This window comes from Castor canadensis, chromosome 1 (genome assembly GCF_047511655.1).
Source record: "Castor canadensis chromosome 1, mCasCan1.hap1v2, whole genome shotgun sequence".
Classification (NCBI taxonomy): Eukaryota; Metazoa; Chordata; class Mammalia; order Rodentia; family Castoridae; genus Castor; species Castor canadensis.
In genome coordinates this window covers 32,428,058-32,449,558 of record NC_133386.1, presented here as the reverse complement: position 1 = coordinate 32,449,558, position 21,501 = coordinate 32,428,058, and the positions used below count along the sequence as shown (strand labels likewise).

General features: G+C 36.6%; 1 protein-coding gene across 33 annotated transcripts in view; it reads right to left on the bottom strand.

The window, feature by feature from the left end:
- Epb41l2 (erythrocyte membrane protein band 4.1 like 2) overlaps positions 1-21,501 on the bottom strand; it is a 199,187-nt gene that overhangs the window by 93,995 nt on the left and 83,691 nt on the right. For all 33 annotated transcript variants that reach the window (XM_074074649.1, XM_074074742.1, XM_074074794.1 and 30 more), the window contains 2 exons: positions 15,000-15,484; positions 13,540-13,755 (listed from right to left, as the gene is read on the bottom strand). In XM_074074649.1, the coding sequence (XP_073930750.1) occupies positions 13,540-13,755; positions 15,000-15,470 (687 nt within the window). In that variant the 5' untranslated portion in view covers positions 15,471-15,484. The remainder of the gene's footprint in view (positions 1-13,539; positions 13,756-14,999; positions 15,485-21,501) is intronic.

Below are 21,501 nucleotides of genomic sequence, written 5' to 3'. Positions count from 1 at the left end.
TCTAGCATTGTAGCACATGAGGAAGAATTATCTCAATCTGCATTTGCCCTAAGTGAATAGCTGCTTAGTAGCCTGTAATTTCCATGTGCAAAAATCCAACTATATTTCTACTTCTGGAGTTTATTTCAGTACTAGAATAGGTAAGTTCATCTTTCACATTCTACTTTGTTGTAACCTAACTGGTTTGACCAATGTCTCTCTTCTGACTCATCAATAAGATAAGTTTTGGACTCTAAAGATTGGTTTATCCAAAATTTAAAAGTATATTATTTTTAAAGCTTATAATTTTTGTTCTTACTTTTAAAAGAACTAAATGAAGCTTTATTTTTCATTCAAAGCTATTTTTTTAAATCACAAAGTCAATGTGAATATATAAGTGGTAGATGTTTATGGTTAGAGCCTTTGCAACTCACACAGTTTTGATGGTGTATTTTTTTATTTTATCTTAGCATATGTTCACAATGTATCTTAATCAGATCTACCCCCCCCATCATTCTCCCTCATCCCCCTTCACACTCCCTTCTTAGAACAATTTCAACAGGTTTCATTGTTTTCTTTTCACCCTGTTATACCCACTGGTACCCACTCCTGGCACAGTACCTGTTTTATCTTCCTGTCTTTTTTTTTTTCATTTATATTGTTAAAGGGAGTTCACTATGGTATTTCACACATGTATATATTACACTTTATTCAGATTAACCTCCTCTACTATTTATTATCACCCTGCTTCCCTATTATTCAACAGCTTTTAATACATTTATTATGCTATCTTCACACACCGATGCAACATATTCTGATACTGTTCACTCTCCATCATTCTCTCTTCCTCTTCCACCTCCCCTTTGTCCTCTCAGACAAACCCACTATTACGATCATGTTCCCTCACTTTCTCTCTCCATACATATACGTATGTGTGTATATGAGATCACATATGCATTTACGTTTACATTTATCTTTTAGGTCTAGTTTCCACATATAAGGAAAAACATTCGACCTTTAAGAGTTGAGTATTTTCATCAAAAATTCAGGAACACTGTTAAAATTCTGAAGAAATACATAAAGGGCTTAAAAATATAATGTACTAATAAGCATAGTTAATACTTATCAAGCCCTTACTGTATATTGGGCATTGATGGAAAAAAAAAATCACATCCAGACAAATTCAGCTGCCAGTGAAGAGTTAGGAAGTAGATGTCAAATGTATGAACCCAAGCAGACAGTACAGTCTTAATGCAGGGTCTCCACTCCCCCACCACTAGGGAAAACTCGCTACCATCCATATTAATAAGGACCTATGTACCTGTGGTTTGTTTTTTTAATTAGGCTACTTATAGAGCAGTTTTAGGTTCACAGTAAAACTGATCATGAAGTATACAATTTCCTATATATCCACTGCCCCCACATATGCCTAGCCATCCCATTATCAACATCCTCCCCAAAATGTTGCATCTGTTGCAACTAAATTGCAATGACACAGTGCTCCAGCTACTCAGGAGGCATAGGTAAGAGAACTGCAGTTTGAGGCCAACCCAGGGGGGTGGGAGGGGGCACAAGACCTATCTGAAAAATAACTAAAGCAAAGAAGGGCTGGACGTATAGCTCAAGTGTTAGAATGCAAGGCCCTGAATTCGAACCCCAGTGTCACCAAAAAATAAAAAATAAATTGTTAAGCATTATTTCAGAAACCACAAGCAGCAAACTTCCTTAGGCTAGCACATTCTCTGTAAAGTATTTGCTAGAATGAATTCTGACATTTGATTCACATAGGCTTCCTATACCATAGAAAACAGCTTATTACAGCATTCCTATTTGATTCACATTAAGTTGTTGCTGACAAGACATATGGAGGGAGATATCAATATGGCAAATAGGTAATGATAGCACTCAGCTTAAGTCTCCTCTCTATGAATAACTAAACTGGTACAGTATCAGACTCACACTCAAAACAGTTAAGATGGCACATGTGCAAAGGAAGCACAGTGATGAGATACAGTTTGATTAATAGGAAGAATAAAGATTGTCTTAAGATTTGTGTCTTCAGAATAAGAGTCAAAAACAAAATCCTAACCAGAATTTTGCCAACATGGTTTAGAGTTTTCACATAACTGTGTTGTAAGTGTAATTAAATATCAAAGTAGCAACAGGTTACTTTTCAATGCTTTAAATCACTGAGTTGCCTAGCATGAAGAAATTCTTTTTCTGAATGATGCAGTCCTTCTCATAGATTATAGTTAGATTGCAATTCATCTTTAAGCTCCAAATGTTAGCACATTTGCTACAATGCTATAAATACTAATGATAAAATTCTGTCTATGTTTTTACTAAGCCACAGAGCATATGCAAATTCCTGGGAAGCAGTGGATGAAAAGAATGGTGCCCCTGTTATAGGTGTTGTGACATATTAAACACCCCTGTAACAGGGAAGAAGAGGAGGAGAATCGGCAAAATTTTCTGACAGTTGGGAAATAAAAACTGTCAGTGACATCTTCAATGTGTTCAGAAAAACAGACCAAGAGTAGACAGAAAGAGACTATAAATAAAACAGTAATAATAACAGACTGATTTAGAATTCAGTGGCTTTGACAAAAGATATTTTTATTTTTATTGGATGAGAGAATAATTATTTGATAAATCTTGACAAGATTTTGAAATTTTTTATGCCTATGTATTTTAGCAGATGAGAAAAATGTGCCTACACAGATTTTTTAAGTACACATTTTATTCTGAAACTGACCTTTCCCACCATGTTTTTAACACTTCTCCGCCCTGAAGTAGTTTGCATTCCAAAATAGAGAAGTAATCCCAAAGATTTGGTTCCTGTTCTACTACCAACCTTTGATTAAAGTAAAAACTTATTAAGTGGTGAACTACCAAGGAGTTAGTACACTTGGAAGCATGTATGAGAAATGCCAGTAAGAGAGGGATACTGTCTTCAAAATGATGTCAACATAGTTACTCGTAGAAATTACTTTCAAGTGTCAAAATTGATGCTTTCAAAATGCCATTAATTCAAGGACAAAAAATACAGATGACTCAAGGACAAAAGGAAAGACAGTACTTTGAAATTCAAACTTGAAAAAACAAAGAATATAGAATTTCATGACTGTTTAGAAATGAAAACCATATAGTATCATTCATATTACTTATATTCTCAAGTCCAACTTACACCCAACCAGCAATCAATGTGCTTCAATATAAGTGAAAAAACTCTTAGCTTATAGGAGCTGCATTCCCCTCTAAGGCTATGAATGCCTAAAGGGCCAAGACCACAGGGTCATACTGGCTTCAGTATTGCTCCAAGCCTAGAGTTTCACAACCTTTTGTAGAAATGTAATAAATTGTTTTCATTTATTTAAAGCCTTGAAGTATTTCTACAAACAGGCTACTGCTGTCTGTAAGTATTAAAAAGCAAGGCAATGGTGGAGGGGGTAGACTATATACTATGTACACATACACATACACACACACACACACACACACACACACACTCATTTACTGACTAAGACTATACACTATGTACACATACACACACACACACACACACACACACACACACACACACACACTCATTTACTGACTTCTTTTTTAAATTCAGAGGATGGAGAGGAAAACCAGGAACATAAACAAGCAAATGCTATCATTATCTTAGGAAAGAAACTTACAAGAAAGTAATAGGAAATAAATCAAAAATTACTTTCTATGGAAAGTGATTTAAGCAAAGTCCTACAAAATGCTCTGTGGGGGAATAAGAAGGAAGTTCTTTTTGTCAAGGAAATAACAGCAATCCAGGTGAAGAAACAATATAAGCATGAGAAAAATCAAACAATATAAGAGCTTAGCTGTTGTTTAATACAATACAAAAGATTCTTTCACAGGACAGCACATGATTAATTACCAAACTAATGGTACAAATTTAAGTTCAGAGAGGAAAAAAAGAACATCCTGAGAGCTAGATTTGAACTATATATTAAAAGCCAGGAGGAATCATATTGATGGGGAAAGCAACTTAGGATGTATGAGAAGACCAGTGTGACTGGTATGGGAAAGTGCATAAAATCAGCAATATCCAATCAAAAGCTACCCTGAGGTCCTACCCAACTGCCCTGAGCAACCATCTAAAAAGTGGCTATATTAACAGGCCCAATCAGGTTCTGCAGTGGTGCGCTCCTTCAAGCTGGATTAAAATATTCTACCACTCCCATGGCAGAGCACCGTTTTCTCACTTAAACAAAAATTAAGTCACTGAGTCACTGGATAGAGTTTCTACCTAAAATCCTTATATTTTTAAGCTAAAGAGATAAATGGACAGACACCTGGGTAGAGACATTTCATCTAGGCCTACCTTGGTACAATTTTAAATGGCACATATTATATGCCAGTTATATTACTCCCAGCTCACAAGTCATATATAACTGTTATGGTTTTATGGGATTTTACAGGGTGGGTCACAACTTCCAGACTCTCTGCAAGTATGTAGACAGCTGAAATCATTTATCTAGTCATCCTAATAAGGGTCAGTACTACAGTCTAAAAAACAGCCCTTGGGAGGTGAAAGCAGACAAGTAAGCAGATAAATAAAACACACTAGAAAGCAGTGATCAACTTGGATTTCTGAAACCAGAACTCAACACAAGGAAGGCAAGAAGACCTTGACACATTCTGCTTTCTGATAAACACTTTATCACCAGAAAGAATACTGTTGAAGAGAGCTTACATTGTGATAGCCTTACTCATAACTAAGGGGGGCAAGGGGGAAGTGGTTCTGACATTCTTATGTGGGCAAAAACAATGCCCCCAATTCTCAGACAAAATCAACACGTGGGAATGATGTTCAAATGCCAGAGGAAATGTGATCAACTCTAACTCAGAATGCACATTCACTCATGCTTCCAGAGGCTCAGGAACTTTCAGACTTATTTTCAGACTTTAAAAGATATATACAGATTTATCAGCTATAGTAAAACCAGTTCAACCCTAGAAATAGAGGAAGTAAATGTTTTCATTCTTATTTTGCAATCTGAGAATAGAAGAAAAGACAGGAAATGACTTTCCCAAGACATACAAAGAGTCAAATGAAAAGTAAACATAGATCTCCTGACTTTCTAAGGCTTCCACTAAGCTTTCCCGTATTTTTAACTTAGAGGAAAGAGCCCCACTGTTTCAACACACCAAGTGTATAAATGATCCAACAGCAGTATTGCAAGAGTCCTAAAGCCACACCCCTGGAACTAGCATGCAGAATACAGAAGACTCACTAAGATTCTCTACAATACAAACTCTGGTACCAAAGGAACTTGTCACATATCATTCAAATAACTCAATGAGATAAACTGACATATCAAAAAATAAAAATGTAAGTTTTTTCAATAAAAAACAATAATCCTCAAAGTAAGTTTTTCTCAAAAAAGTTTAAGGTTCAACTTATAAATAGATGATAAATAATATAAAATGTAAACTGCAATTTTTAGTGACAACAATGAAAAAATACCACAAAGATTTGAAACAAATACATAAGGACAGACTAGGCCTGGGGGTTAAAATGAATGTATGACTTAAGAGATAAAACTATTGCTACCTAAGCCCAAGTAACATTAAAGTCAAGCCAACTCCATAGGCTGTTTTCCTAACTTAACTATAATCATTCTCTGAAAATGCACTGTTATCTAATATTTATGCTTATTTCTTATTTCCACTTTGGGGAATCTGGCTAATCTGTGTGGCCTTCTGTTATTGACCTACACTTTCTTTCCTGGAAAGAACAGACTTTAAAGATAACAATCAGTTTCTGAAAGCAAAGCTATATAGGCTCCTTCTGCAATTATCTTTAATTCCTGAGGTTCAAGAGCAGAAAGAACAGGCTCAAGTGATCCACAGAAGAAAGAATGCTAAAACAGGAAGCCCTAAAAAGTAGGAAGAAGCCAAGTGCAGTGGTGTATGTCTCTTGTCCCAGGTACTCAGGAGCCCGAGGCAGGATTGCTTGAGCTCAGGAATTCCAGGCCAGCCTCTGGAACATAGTGAGACCCCTATCAAGAGACGGGGTAGATATATGGAAACATACACCTTATATATATTTTTACACAAAAATAGTATATAACAACATCTATCAATACATGATATTATATATTCTATATATGTATATCCAAAATCTTATATCTATACAGCAGAGTAATCTGGGAAGCAGGGTATGTAGGACAACAATCAAAAATACTTCCCAGAATTTTGTTTCCTGATTTTAAAAAGTGTTCAGTCAATATAGCAGCATTACAATAAATCATTTAAAAGCACTGACAGATCAAACAGCACTAACTTACCCAATGCTTTAATTATACCCAATAAAACTGCCACCTATAAAGACCACCAATGTGTACCCTAACCAATGCAGTGAATAAAGCCCCCTTGAATCCTAAATGACATCTTGGCCTTGACAGGTCTTGTGTATCAATGACTTACAGCATCTGACCCATCTCCCAACTCCTCTTTCACTCTATGGATCAGTTTTAATCTTCTCAAAGTGGCATTTGAGGTCATCTAGAACCTTGCCTTATTCCATAAGGTCCCTGTGAATCAGGCCATTCTGTCTCCTCATGACTTCCTGCAGAAGCCATGCTTCTAAAGCCTTCCTTCTACTGTTGAAGGTGCCCGAAGTAAAGATAATCCAGTCTTCTTCAGGGAGCATGTCATATAATCTAAAGGTCTGATTAAAAATTATGTATGTAGAGAAGTAAATATAGAAGGGATATAAAGTATATGTAAAAAGGATATATAGAGAAAAAAGAAACACTCATCTAAAAAGCCACGAGAAATACAATCTTTACTGTCAAAAAAAGATGGAATCTATTCTCCCATGCCAAATAAGAGTGCTTACTTCTCAAATTATGTTTACCTCCTTGAGTGCTCACAAATTCATTAACAGCTACAGTTTCCCAAGACATATTTCCCCAAATAGTACTCAGACACTCATTTCCGGAGTACAGCTACAGAAACACAGATAAGCAGCATCAGCATATCACCCAATCTATCTGAGGTCAGTACTGGAACAGGGAAACACGAGAGCACCCAACCCTGTGACTGTCCTCTGAGCTCTACTCCTGAAGAGGAAACAGAACAGATGTAATGAGTAGCAGACCCCAACTAATAATGATACTAAGTGAGCTGAAAACCAAAATGGGAAGGAAACTTAGATAAAGGGACATTAATTACAAAATACAATGCATAATTTCTGCACTATTATAACAGCTATTAGGATACTGATAAACTATGTCCTATGTTTAGATATAAACCCACTGCTTAGAACTCAAATAAGCTGCTGTGTGGAAAGCAGAGTATGAGAAGTCTAAGAGAACTTGACATAAGCACAGCTGTGCCCAATCATCTGCAGGCTGAATTGGCATGGCCCCAGATGTGGAAGAGGGTAATGGCAAAAAGCAGCACAGAAGCTTTTCCTAAGATGCTTACATTCAGGTTTCTCTTGTTACAATGTAATGCCCCCCACCAGAACTGTTGCTCCACCTCCTTGTTTGCCACTGTATAAAAAAGACTCACTGATGGAGGACGTAGTTTGGCTGCTGGTGAGGTTGGCTGCCGCTGATGACACTGCTGGCTGCTACTGCTGATGCTGCTGGCAGCTGCTGTTGTGTGTCTGAGAGTCTAAGGACTGAGAGTTTAGGAGTTATGCTGGAGATGAGAGGAAACATGGGACAGTGCGAGTTTAAGGTCCAAGACTTTAAAGAATAGAAGAGAAGAAAGGCTTTAAAGAATAGAAAAGAAATAAGGTTTTAAGAATAGAGAAAAGAAGGTTTTAAAGAATAAAGAAAAGAAGTAACGAGGCTATTGTGTGTCTCCATCCAAGCACCCAGCACACCTGACCCCAGCTTTCTGCATGTTTATGTTCTATCTTTTGTCCTTTCTGCATCTCCAGTCACCCCGAGTTAGGTCAGTCAGACAAGTTCGTACGTTCACAGGACTGCTGGTACACAAAATTTGCTGTGGGATAATATCACTAAAGTGATCAAATTCCATCTTGCTTTGTACTTGAAAAGGAAAAAGGTTCATTCAACACAAATGTTCCAAAGCTTATTCCATGATTTATTGTCCTCAATTGTTAATTCTTATGTCATATTACATAATTGCGTACAGAAAACGTACTACGTAAATTAATATAAAATACAGTCTCTTATGTTCCCCCACCTGCTTTAATTCTCAGTGGATTAAAGAACTAAGCTGCTGCTTTTAAGATTGGATACTATCTCAACTCTGCTTTGGGCAACATACAAGTTGATTCCCTATGAGTGGTAGATCATAGAGGAGTAATAGTTACCTAGATAAGAAATTGCTGTATTTTGTACAATTCTCAAATGAGATTAGCCACCTGATAAATGCATGTTAAGCACGATGGGGAAAAAAGGAGGCAGATATAGTGATTAGTATTAGATATTAAGTCAAATGTAGCTATACAATACTTAAAGATGACTTCTAGAAGAATAGCAGTAAAGGGAAGAAAGAACCAGATAACCGAAACTTACAGGGCAGTATACAGTCACATATCTCTGGTAATATGAAATAAATGACCTAAATTCACTAGTTAAAAGACAGAATTCTCAAGTGTAGTTTAAAAAACATGTCTCCTCAAAGATAAAAGGACACAATCTTTAAAAGCAAAGAAATGGCAGAAGATGGTACAGACAAATCCTAACCAAAAGAAAGCTATACCAGTAATATTAATATCAAATAAAATTAAAGGTATTATGATTATAAAAGTGAAAATAATCCAAGAATATGTTGTTCTGAACATGTCTGCATCTAATAATCTATACTCAAATTTTATACAGCATAAATTTATATGAATAGCATGAAAAATTATCAAATCAACAATCACAGACAAATTTTAATATACCTTTTATTAATCAATAGGGTAAGCAGTTAAACAACAGTGATAGAAAACATGACACATGAAATCAATGCCTGATCAAGAGAACAGATACAGGATAGGCAAGGTGGTTTAGGCCTGTAATCTCAGCTACACTGGAGGAGGAAATAGGAGGACTGCAGTTCGAGGCCAGTCCACACAAAGTTAGGAGACCCTATCTGAAAAACAAACTAAAAGCAAAAGGACTGGGGGTGTGGCTCAAGAAGTAGTGCACTTGCTTAGTAAGCAGGAAACCCTTTGTTCAATCCCCAGTTCTGCCAAAAAAAAGGACAGATCCAGCAAAAACCTGTATCCACAATGAGAGGGCACCATACTTTTCCAACTCAAAAAGAACTATTACAAAAACTGACTACATGTTATGCTTCAAAGTCACTCTTAAATACAATAGAATCTCTATTAATTTGATCACATTCTGACCACAGTGTAATATAAAACTAGAAATCTGACAAAACTCTTGCCACAACACACACATACACATACCCACACACAACAATGCACATACACCTTAAAACTTTTAAGTCACCTATAAGCAATCCAGGTTCAAAAATGAACCACAATGAAATGAGAAAATAGTAAGAACTGAATGGCAATGAAAGAAAGCACTGTATTTCAAGCTTAGGCAATTAATAAAAGGTACTTGAAGAGAAAATTAGAACCATAAAAGCAATTGTTTAAAATATTAAACTCAAGAAATTAGGAAAAGAGAAAAAGGAAACAAAATGTAACAAAATAGAAAAGATACAGAGAAATGATTAACCAAACCAAGATGTTGGTTTGAAAAAAATAAATCTATAGCAAGAATAATTAAGAAAAACAAAAAGGTAAATGGACAAGGTGGGAATACTACGAAAATACACTTGCCAATAACTTGTTGAATTAGATGAACTAGATAGTTTCCACCAAAAATATGAATTACTAAAACTCACTCAAGGAAAAATAAAAGCAGACCACACGTATTAGGAAATTAAAAATAACTACCCTCAACCCTCAGTCATCTCCCTTCATCCCAGACCAAGACAGTTTTAAAGGCAACTTCTATGAAATTTCCAAAGAGCAGATAATCCCTAATTTACCCATCCAAGCTTTTCCAGAAAATGGTAAGAGGGAAACAACTTTATGAGGACAGTGTATAACCCAGATAACAAAATCTAATGAAGACAATTTGATAAAAGAAAATTAAAGATAATATATACAAAAAAATCTTAAATAAAAATAATATAAAACAAATATAGAATTACCACAATGAATTGGAGTTTAGATTAGAAATTCAGATAGCTTAGCTTTAGGAAATATTAATTGTAAGTAATATTAGCAAATTAGAAAAACATATGGTTCTCTAAGTTAATGCAAAAAACACCCATTAAAACTAACCACTTATTCATGCATGATAAATCTTAGAAAGTAAGGAAAGAACATCCCTAATCTGAGATAGAATATCTAGTTTTGAAAATCTCTGAGCAACTCTACAAAACTAAAAACTTATAAAAATATGCTCATTCTCATCTTTTGCATATGGTGTCCCTGTTTTCATAATTTCAAATGATTCACCACCTTCTTCTATAAAATCAGTCTTGATCATATGACTTGCTTGGCCAATGGAATGTAAGTGAAAGTGATATTTACCACTTACAAGCAAGATTCAAGAACCACTCTGCAGTTCTGCCATGTTTTATTTTTCTTCTTTCATGAGACCAGATTGTCCCAAGAAGAAGCTACTCCTTAGGACTTGGTCCCAATGAAAAAATAACATGGAACAGATATATATAAGCAATAAATTGCTATTGTTCTTTTAAATCAAGAAGATTTGGAAACTGTCATTACAGTATAACCTAATGACAATTAACAGTGATCAAAAATGTAAATTTTTACTGAAATATTATTTTACACAAGACTGGTGAAGTCTCATAACAAGAAGTATGGATGACAATTTGGTGAAATCAATCTTACTGCTGGCTTGACATGGCATGATCATTTTGGCAATATCTTGGAAAACTGAAGAAGTAAAACTATATCTCATCAACCTAACAATTGCACCAATAGAACGTCTATCTGGAGGAATTTACACAGTAAACATAGTCTAAGTAAAACATGGACTATTGCATTCACAGAATGAATGAAACCATACCTGATTTGGGAAATACATACACTGATTTAGTCATTTTAAAGGAATACCTTGCAGTTGTTAAAATAATAAAAGTAGATTTACACTCAAAGAGCAAGAAGGAAATGATAGGAATGAGAATAGCAATATCTTTAATGTTTTATTTTGCTCAAAAATAAAAAAAAGATCTAAAACATGTAACAAGATGTTGATATGAGATGGAAATTTTTATCATAGATATACAAAAGTCAAATCTATTATTTTAAAATATCTCCCAGTATCTTTTTAAAGATAGAGAAAATATAGCTTTAAACCATAAAATACATTGGTGATAGGGATACAAAGAATCTCTGAGGTGCTGGGCATGGTATACACCTATAACCCCAGCACTTGGGAGATAGGCAGGAGGACTCTGAGTTCAAGGCCAGTCTGAGGTACATAGAGAGACCCCATCCCAAGAAAAAAAAACCCATAAAGAAGTGCAGAGAGGAACAAGGCATTCTAAGCCATCTCAGTAATCCTATATGCTACACAGGAAGAAACTGGAGTCCAAAGAGGTTGAACAAATGATTCCAGATCACATAATAAGTGATGAGGTTGGTTCTCAAAGATTTAGATTCCCTAACTTCTAAAACTTAAAGGACAGTCAAGGGACATCTGGTCAAATACAATGTACCTGAGTCAAGTTCAGAAAACAATTCTAATATTTTCCTTATGTCCCACACTCTAACCCTGAGAGTGTCACTCTCCAACTCTCCATTCCCTTCTTTTCTCTCTCTGGGACAGGAAGGGAGTGTTGGGAAAAGGAGAGAGGAGAGTGTTAGAGGGGAAGATGAAAAGCAAGCTTTTAAGAATTGCTATAATGTGCATATGTCCCTACAAAATTCATGCTGAAACCTAATCTCTACTGTGGTGGCATTAAAAGTTCGGACCCTTAGGAGGTGATTTAGTCATGAGGGTAGAACCCTCATAAGAGACTGAAGGGAAGGCTGGAGGTATGGCTCAAGCCACAGAGTGCATACCTAGCAAGCATGAAACTCTCAATTCAAACCTCCGTACCACCAAAAAAAAAAAAAGCTGAAGGGAGATGTCTTGACTCTTTTCCCCATGAGAGGACACGGCATTCTCCCCTTCCGTGTATGGATGCAGCACAATGGTGCCATCTTGGAAGCACAAAGCAGTTCTTTACCAGATACTGACCTTCTGACACCTGATTTTGAATTTCTTAACCTCCAGAACTGTGAGCAATAAATTTCTATTGTTTGAAAGCTAAGGTATTTTATTATAGCAGTATGAATTAACTAAGAAAGGATTTTTAATTCTTCTTTGCTACTCCTTTTCTTTAAAAAAAAAAACTGAAGTATCAGAACAATTATATATAAAATGAATGAAATATAGGTATAGAAATCTAATAAAAAGATAAAGGACCATGAAATATTCAACTTAGTGACCTTAACACTTTGCAAAATAATAAGTATTCAAATACACAATAAACTACTTTTCCATTAGATGGACACAAGATGTCTTTACCAAGCTGAATACTTTCATGGTTAAAGTGTAATTTCTATTTTAAAAAAGAATGCAAGGAAGTAAGGAAAAAATTTTAAAATATTTAATAAGACTAAAGAAAAATACTAGCTCATAGTTTAAACGAGCAAGATAGTTCCCATGTGTAGCAGCCCAACTGTGTAGCTCTATAGTCAAGTTCATGAACTCTAGAGCCAAGTTGTCAAGACTGGAAGCCTGGCTCCACCACCACCCAGCTATGAAGCTTTGGGTAGATTACTTAGGCTCTGTAAGCCTCTACACTACCCATTATAACACTGGGAATACCAATAATGATAAATACCTCATATAGATTCCTTTGAGACAACCCATTCAAAGCACTTCCCACAGTTCAGTAAACATTAACTATTAGTACATGCCATGTAAAAATGTAACTTAACTGTGAAAAGCAACAAATTTTCTGACATAAAAGTTGTATGGTGCTGGGGACTTCAAAGATTACGATGGCTTCTGTCAGCGTCAGTGCTAATGGATCATGTTTTGCAAATCACAGTTTAATTAAATGAAACAAAATGAATGAGCTGAATTTAAAAAAACATTTTCTTTCTCAGGACAAAAGTTTTTTCCTGAAATTTCATTACTCTGAAAGATCAACCTAGAACTATATATCATTTCTCCTCAAGTAAAACATTTAACATCCAGAAGTGATAGTCAAAATATTTAATGCCCATTCAGAACAGGCATACATCAGTGCACAAAACCAGGGTGAGTGAGTGCTCACTGGCAGTACATCCTCTAAGCTTATTCTGAGGGTCAAGAAATACTGTGTGAAATGCAAATGATGACCCTCTTCCATGCTGCTGTTTAAATGTAAACTTGCAACAAACTGGCACATGGGAACTTGGTAAAACAAAAACACATATTCACTGGGCCATGCTACAAATAAAGGGGAGGCTATTTCCATTCCACAAAGCAAGACAGCTCGGCACTCGGCTCCTGGGCTCACCTCCAGGTCACAGGTGTATTCCGTGCCATCCAGCAGGATCACTTTACACTGCATGGTTTTGGTCTTCTTTGTAGCTTTGAGAGAGGCCTTCTCTGCCCTCAGCTCATTGGTCTGCACCTCCTTGGTCTCCCTTTTTGCTACTTCTCCTTCCGACTTGTCACCCTGTATTTCCTTAACTTTCTCCACTTCTCTCTCTTTCCTTACTTCTTCAGCAGGCTGCAAAAGAAAAAAATTAAGTTCATGCAAAAGCTAATCAATTTGGAAGATAACCTATTAAAAGGAAAATCTTTTTTGTTTTTGTTGTTGTATTTTGCTGTGCTAGGGATCAAACCCAGAGAGACTCACACATACTAGGGAAGTGCTATACCACTGAGTCATATCCCTAGCCCCAAGGAAAATCTTTAGGAAGAGCGGTGACAGCTGAGTGTGGTGGTGCACACCTGAGATCCAAACACTGGGAGACTGAGACAGGAAGATCATGACTTCAAGGTCAGCCTGTACTACATAGTACAACTCAGTCAGCTCAGCTAAACAGAGAAACCCTGTATCCAAAAAACAAAAAGAGTTGTGGTCTGTGTATGGTGGTTCATGCCTGTAATCCAAGTAACTCAGAGAATCATAGTTTGAAGACAGCCCAGGAACCCACCCCTCAAAAAAAAAAGAGTCAAACCCCTTCTCAAGAAATAGGCCAAGTTTGGTACTTCGCCCCTGTTATCCCAGCTATGCAGGAGGTATAGGTGGGAAGACCACAGTCGAGGCCAGTCTCGGGTTGAAAGCAAAAAAGGTTAGGAGTTAGGAGTGTGGTTCCAATGTTAAGAGCACTTGCAAAAAACCCTAAGTTCAAACCCTAATACCACCAAAAAAAAAAAAAAAAAAGTTGTGATCATTATTCTAACCACTAGTAGCTTAACATTGAAGACTTGAAAGTTCTGCTAAAAAGTGTATTTCCCTTCATCTCCTTCTATTGCCAATCTTCTCATTTTGCCAAGTTGATTTTGACATTGAATGAATAAAAGAAAACTACATCTCAGCAGCAATAATTTAAGTATCAAATAGAATTTCTGCACACCATGGCAAAACCTAGGCTCCTTTAAACAACCAAAAAGCACACATATCATCTACTATTACTACCCACTTCATACTTCAATAAATCAAAGAAGCATAAAAGGCATCCTATTTAGGAGAACTGGGAGGAGTCCGAGAAATCTTTTTAACCTTAACAGGAACCCACAGGAACTTTTTAATCATTTGCTATAGATATAGACATAGGATTTTCGCTTTTATTTTGGAAATGTTTTTAAAAGCAATGACAGAAGAATTCTGAGGTAGAGAAATTCAAGACCTACATTCCAGATAAATCATGCCAAAGCAGTATCTCAACACAAGAAATCTGGAAATAATCCAGACAGAGCAAGCCACCCCCTTTTCTTATGTGGTTATGTTCTCATTCTCAAGCACACCTGTGTCTCAGCACTGCTCGTGGGAGGTTTTTCTTCCTTGACTTCCACCTTAACCTCCTGGGGTTTCCTCTGAGTGGCTTCCTCAGCATCGCCCTTGGGCTGTCTCTCTTCTTCTGGAAGGGAATCCTCTTTATCGAAGATCTGTTCTTCCACAACTGCTTGGGTAGGCTCTTTTTTATCTCCTCCATCTTTGGCCACTACTAAGTTATAGGACTTCTGTTTCTTAAGCCATGGGGGTATGAATCGTGAAATACCCCTGCTCTCAGATGGATCCTTCTCTCTCTTCCGGTGGCGTGGACTGCTTTGGCTTTCAGCTGCAGGAGATGGCTGGGAAGCTGTTTCCTCCTCTGGCTCAGGTGGCTGATTCTGCCGATCTTCTGCTGCTTCTCTAGTTTTCTCCTTGGTCGCATCTACACCCAAATGGTCAGAGTCCTTCTTTACTTCAGATGCAGAGCCAACTTCAGTAGTCATGGTTACAGCTTATACTGTAACAAAACAAAATCAGAGAATAATGTTTTACAGACTTTTCCAATTTTAGGCTGGTGGCAAGGAGAAGGGAAGGGGAAGGAAGAGTGGGAAAAGGAACAGCAGAGATGACAGGGACAAAACACTCGTTAAGAAGGAAGGCTCATAAGCACAAGAGAAAATGGAGACCACTCTCTAACTTTTAGAATTCTCTGTCAGAGTCACAGAACCAAAGCCAGCATCACAATAGCATTAACTGATTCTCTACAGCTAGAGCTTAAAGGGACCAAGACTCAAGAAGAGCATTACTTTTATCTGGTTTCAACTAGTTATAAATAATAACTAACTCAAACCGACTCTTTAAAGAAAATTTCTTGTCTCTGGTAGACTTACTTGGTATCCTTTATTCTGTATTTTGGAAGTATTACCAACAACATTAGGAAGTAGTGAGACACATTTCATACCTTAAAACAAAAACCTAGAAAAATACTAGACATTATAAAAACAAATCTTAAATAATCAGATGATAATAGCAAAAAAATGAAATCTGGAACAAAAAAATATGTATTTTTTTGGGTTTGAACTCAGTGCCTGTCATTTTTTAGGCATGTGTTTTAGGCTGCCACTTGAACCATGTCTCCAGCTATTCTTTGCTTTAGTTATTTATTTTTCAGATAGGGTCTTATGTTTTTGCTGGAGCCAGCCTCAGACTGCAATCCTCCTACCTATGCCTTCTAGTAGCTGGGATCACAGATATAAGCCACCACACCCAGCTTATTTACTGAGATGGGTCCTGTTAACATTTTGCCTGGGTTGGCCTGGAACTGTGATACTCCTATCTTTTGCTTCCTGAGTAGTTGAGATTACAAGTGTGAGCCACTACACCCAGCTCTGCTTTCCAGTATTAAATCTTGTAACCCACCATTACTGTTCCAGTGTAAAAGTTAGTCTTCAGGGAAAAGAATTCAAATCACCATCAAACTTTCAACTCTTCATCCAATTGCAAATACATTTTTCTTTCTGTGTATTTGAAGGTCCTAATCCCCCCAACCAAATAAAGATACTATGGGGTAAATATATAAAATGATTGATTTTATCACAGCTAATGAAAATAAAATTTAAATTAAACCTAAAAATAACTGGCTGACTAAATTTTACACAAGCAAAGAGGGACTTTTCAAGAAATTTAAATTAAACCTAAAAACAACTGGCTGACTAAATTTTACACAAGCAAAGAGAGACTTTTCAAATGTAACAAACCAAGGGCACAAAGGAGAACAGGCTGGGCCTCCGAGGCAGCAGATCAAATGGGTTCTCTTCTCTCTCCCTAACTGGTGTATTACAGTGCTGGCACCCTGTCCAATGGGTAATGGTGTAACTATCTTCTAAGTGGCACAAACTTGAGTTATGTTTTTTTGGTTTTCTGGGTTTTTTGCTGACCTTGGGTTGAACCCAGGACCTCGTGCATGTAAGGCATGTACTCTACCACAGAGCCATCTCCCTAGCTCCCATGAATATGTTTTAAAAAGAAAAAACTAAAGCACAAATGTTTTAAAGCATATCTGAGATATAATTCACACACTATAAAATTCACCCTTTTAAAGTGCACAATTAGTGCTGTGGAGTACATTCAGAAAATGATCACCACTAATTCAACATTTTCGTCATTCCAAAAAGAAATCCTGAACCCTTTAGTAATCACTCTCCATCCTTCCCTCCCCCATTCCTCTATTTTCAATTTGCCTAATCGGGACATTTCAAATAGATGGAATTACAAAACACATGCCATTTTCACTTAGCATGTTGTCACAGTCTGTCTATGTTATAGCATGTGTCAGTGCTATATCTGTTTCTTTTTTGTGTGGGTTATACTGGGATTTGAACTCAGGGCCTTGCACATGCTAGGTAGTTGCTCTATCACTTAATTCACAGCTCTGTTTCTTGAAATACTACTCATATCTTCTAAAATTCTATATCTAATAAGGGCCTATTAGCTAGAATATATAAAGAACTCATAATTCAACAATAAAAAATACCTAGTTTTAAAATTGGCAAAGGTTTTGAATAGAAACTTTTCCAAAAACAAAACTCAAATGGCTAATAAGCACACAAAAAGATGTTCAACCTTGGGCCAGACCTGGTGGCACATGCCAGCTAAACAGGAGGTACAGATCAGGAAGATCACGGTTCCAGGCCAATCCAGGCAAAAAAAGTTAGTGAGACCCAATCTCAAACAAGCAGGTGTAGTGGCATATTCCTATTTTCCCAGCTACTGGGGGCATAGATGGAAGGACTTTGGTCAGAGGTTGGCCTCAGGCATAAAGTGTGAGACCCTATCTATCTGAAAAATAAAGTAAAAAGGGATGGGACATGACTCAAGTGGTACAGCACCTGACTAGCAAGCAATGGCCCTGACACTTCAACCCCAGTACCACCCAAAAAAAGATGCTCAAGTTTATTAGTCATTAGGGAAATGAAAAGCAAAATCACTGTAAGACTACTTCACACCCACTAGGATAGCTACAAAAAGAGAAGATAGTAACAACTATAAGTAAGGATGTAGACGTTTTAGAATTCACAACCTTGCTTGTAAGAATGTAAAATGCTATGGCTACTTTGGAAAACAATTTGGCAGTTTTCAAAAACTTAAACACAGACTCACCATGTGATCCAGCAATTCCATTGCTAGGTATATATCCAACAGAATGGTCATAACAGCATTATTCATAACAGCAAAAAAGGACAAAAGAAAGTCAACAGCACAAATGCCTACCAACTGATGAATGGTTAAAAAAAGTGTCATGTCCATACAGTAGCCTTATACATGCTCCCACAGGGACAAAGCTTGAGGTTTGGAGGTACAAGAGGTTATTTTTAAAGGCAATGAGAAGTCACACAAGAACCTTAAGTGGAGACACAATGAAATCAGATCCTCATTTCAGATAGCCTTACCCAGCGATGAAATACAGGATGAGAGAAAAAGGTAAACAGAAAGCCATCCAGAAGATTGTTGCAATAATCCAGGTATGGTTCTGTACTAGGGCAGATGCAGTGGGACAAAGGAAAAGAAATGAATCTTGTATAAAAATGTACACTGGAAATGATTTGGGGTCTAGACTGTATATAGAGAGGAAAAGAATCAAGGAAAGGTCCCAGTTGTGTTAAACTGAGGGGATGGTATAACTATCCATGGAAATGGGATATCCAGGAAAAGTGGGTGTGGTCAAGACGTTAACTTGATTCTAAATTCACTGCAATGGAAAAATTGGTGGAGATGTCTAGTTGGCCACTGGACACAATAATACGTTTTGAAGGAGGTTGGACATGCACTAACAATACTACTTAGGAGCTGTGGTCCTATGGATGGACAGCTGCAAGCACTGGAAATACTGGCATCACCTACGGAAACAGTCTCACTTAATCTTAAAGGATCCTGAAGGGCTGACAGAGTGGCTCAAGTAGTAGCATGCCTGCCTACTAAGCCCAAGACTGAGTTCCACCCCCAGTATTGAAGAAAAAAAAAAAAAAAAACATGAAAAGAAAAAGAAAAAGAAGAAACCTTAAAGGATCCTAAAAAGAATGCTTATCACAACGGCAATGTAAGGAAATGCAGCGGAGAAGGCATGTGGGCCAGAAGACACATATAATGAACAGGAAAAGCAGGGGAGCAGTAATGTTCTTGAGATTTGTAATGTTATAAAAAAGGGATCTATCATACCCACATGTCCAATGTTACTTTCTATTCTTAGATATTTAAGGTTCAAAATCATGTCTTCCATCAAGAACCAAAGACATTTAAACTGGCTCCACATTGCACAGAAAACTTTTTTTTTCCCACCTTTACTATGTCATTTTCCACATGCTATTTAAGTGGAGATTATTAATTACATTATGAAACAACCAAAGCTGATTTCTGGCATCTCTCTAATTACATTCTGAGAATTGAGTAAGTATCCTGGTAAAATTAAAAGCGTCCCACACTTGTGTAAGCTAACCAAGATAATTGGCAGTTTTCTAATTATTCTGGATATAAAAAACAGCCTAGGGACCAATCAACTAAAGCTGATTTGGAGCCAAATATTTTAGAAGCAATGAAATATAAAACTGAAGTTTCCACTATTATGGTAAAAGCATGAACAGTTGTTTATACTTTAATCATAAGTGCTTTAATCATACTGTGTCAGACACCATGCATATAATTTTTGTGCCTCAAAACATCCTATAGGATAGATATTATCTCCATTTTGCAAGTAATAAGTAAGTGACTTGTCTAAGACCACTAAACGGACAACCACAGAGCTGTGTACATGCCTTCTCACACATACTTTAGAAAATGCAGTCTAAGTCCCATTAGGCAAGGATGTTGTGATTCATTCCAGAACCCATGGTCTACTCTTCAGAGAACATTCAAGTCAAATTTTTCAAATAAATACAACATTTAAGTATTTTTGTGATTTGCCATAAATAGCTCTACTCCCCCAATATGAAATTTACGAATGAATTTTCACAAGAAAAATGACATTTGAAAGTTATTGCTTGGTTATGTAATCAAAACTAAGCTGAAGGAAGAAGTTGAAAACAAAGTGCTACCGTAGATAAAGAGCACAGATAAGTTACACAGTTGAGCCTCACAAAGTAGCCCTCAGCAGTATATACAACATTAAGTCTTACGAACCCCAGAGCTGATGAGTGTTGCACATCCAAATGGAAGTCACAAGATAGAAAACAATGGAAATGGCAAACTGGATTATGAATATGCAACAATAAGGATAAATGTGATGATATATAAATAAGCAAATCTTAAAATAGCTTCAAGAGTTCAACAGAGCTCAAAATCAAACATTCCTTCTTTGTTGATAAGACGGTTTCTTCAACAAATTACCACCATCAAGAGAACATGATTATGGCACATCCATTCACTGTAATTATCATGCCTTCAACTCTCAGCATTTTAGATGTGGATATGCCTATAACTCTACTAGCCAAGAAATGAAAACTACTATGCAGCAGAATGCATGCATTGTCAACATAATGAAAGCCCATGAAGACCAAGATCTTTAAAGATGGGCAATAATGATTATTGAATGAGTAGGATTCAATTATTTCATCTCATACTCATTTTATTTTATCAACAAGGAAATCAAGACTCAGAACAGCTAGATTTGCCTAAAGTAGATGAACAAAGCCAAAACAAGAACTAAGGTTTCCCCAACTGTAACAATGCTAATAGCACTAATCTTTAATTATCCTCAAACCATCATTAGCATAGTTATATAATATACTAAGTAAAGACTTTTCTACTTATCATCAACCAAAAAGAACACTGCTGTGAACAGCCAGCCCATTAGATAAGCATGTGGTTTTGACACAATTACCATGTTGGTATGCTCCATCTGGGTTGGCAAAAATGTTCGTTATTGTGACAGCCCCATGAGAAAAAGCATGCATCATTTAACATGCTACCAAGCAGAAAACTATCATCAACAGAGGACCAGAACTGCTTAGGTAAGGACCTGCATTACAAAAAATCATTCTTTACACTCTAGGCTTTAAAAAAAAAGGAAGTAAATCCCAACTGCTATCTCTATCAGTAGTCTAAACCAACTACCATATAATTTTATGCTACTTAAAACACAAGAAGCAAGGCAAAACAGACAAGATACACAACTCTGTAGTCACAAAGAGCTTCAAGTAAGGGGTTCATGCTAATTGTTGGGTTCAGATGTTTCCTTAAAGCCTTAGAGAACTTGGGCTACTCTGCAAGCCCTTGTGGTTCAGACCACACAATCCGTGGGCAAAGAACAGGGTGCACAAATACTAGCTGAGTGGGTCCTGTCCTCTGAGATCAGAAGCACTATGAAGTCTTTGGTTTCTCAAAAGAACTTGAAGCATCATTTAAAGACCCAAGATTTACTAAATGGGAAAATACAAATTTCTAAACACCAAAAATAGTGGTGAGGGGATAAAGGGAAGCTTTTGTTCAAACATTGAGAAAGACAGAAAGCTGTATAACTAAAACCATAAACTTAAAAACAAT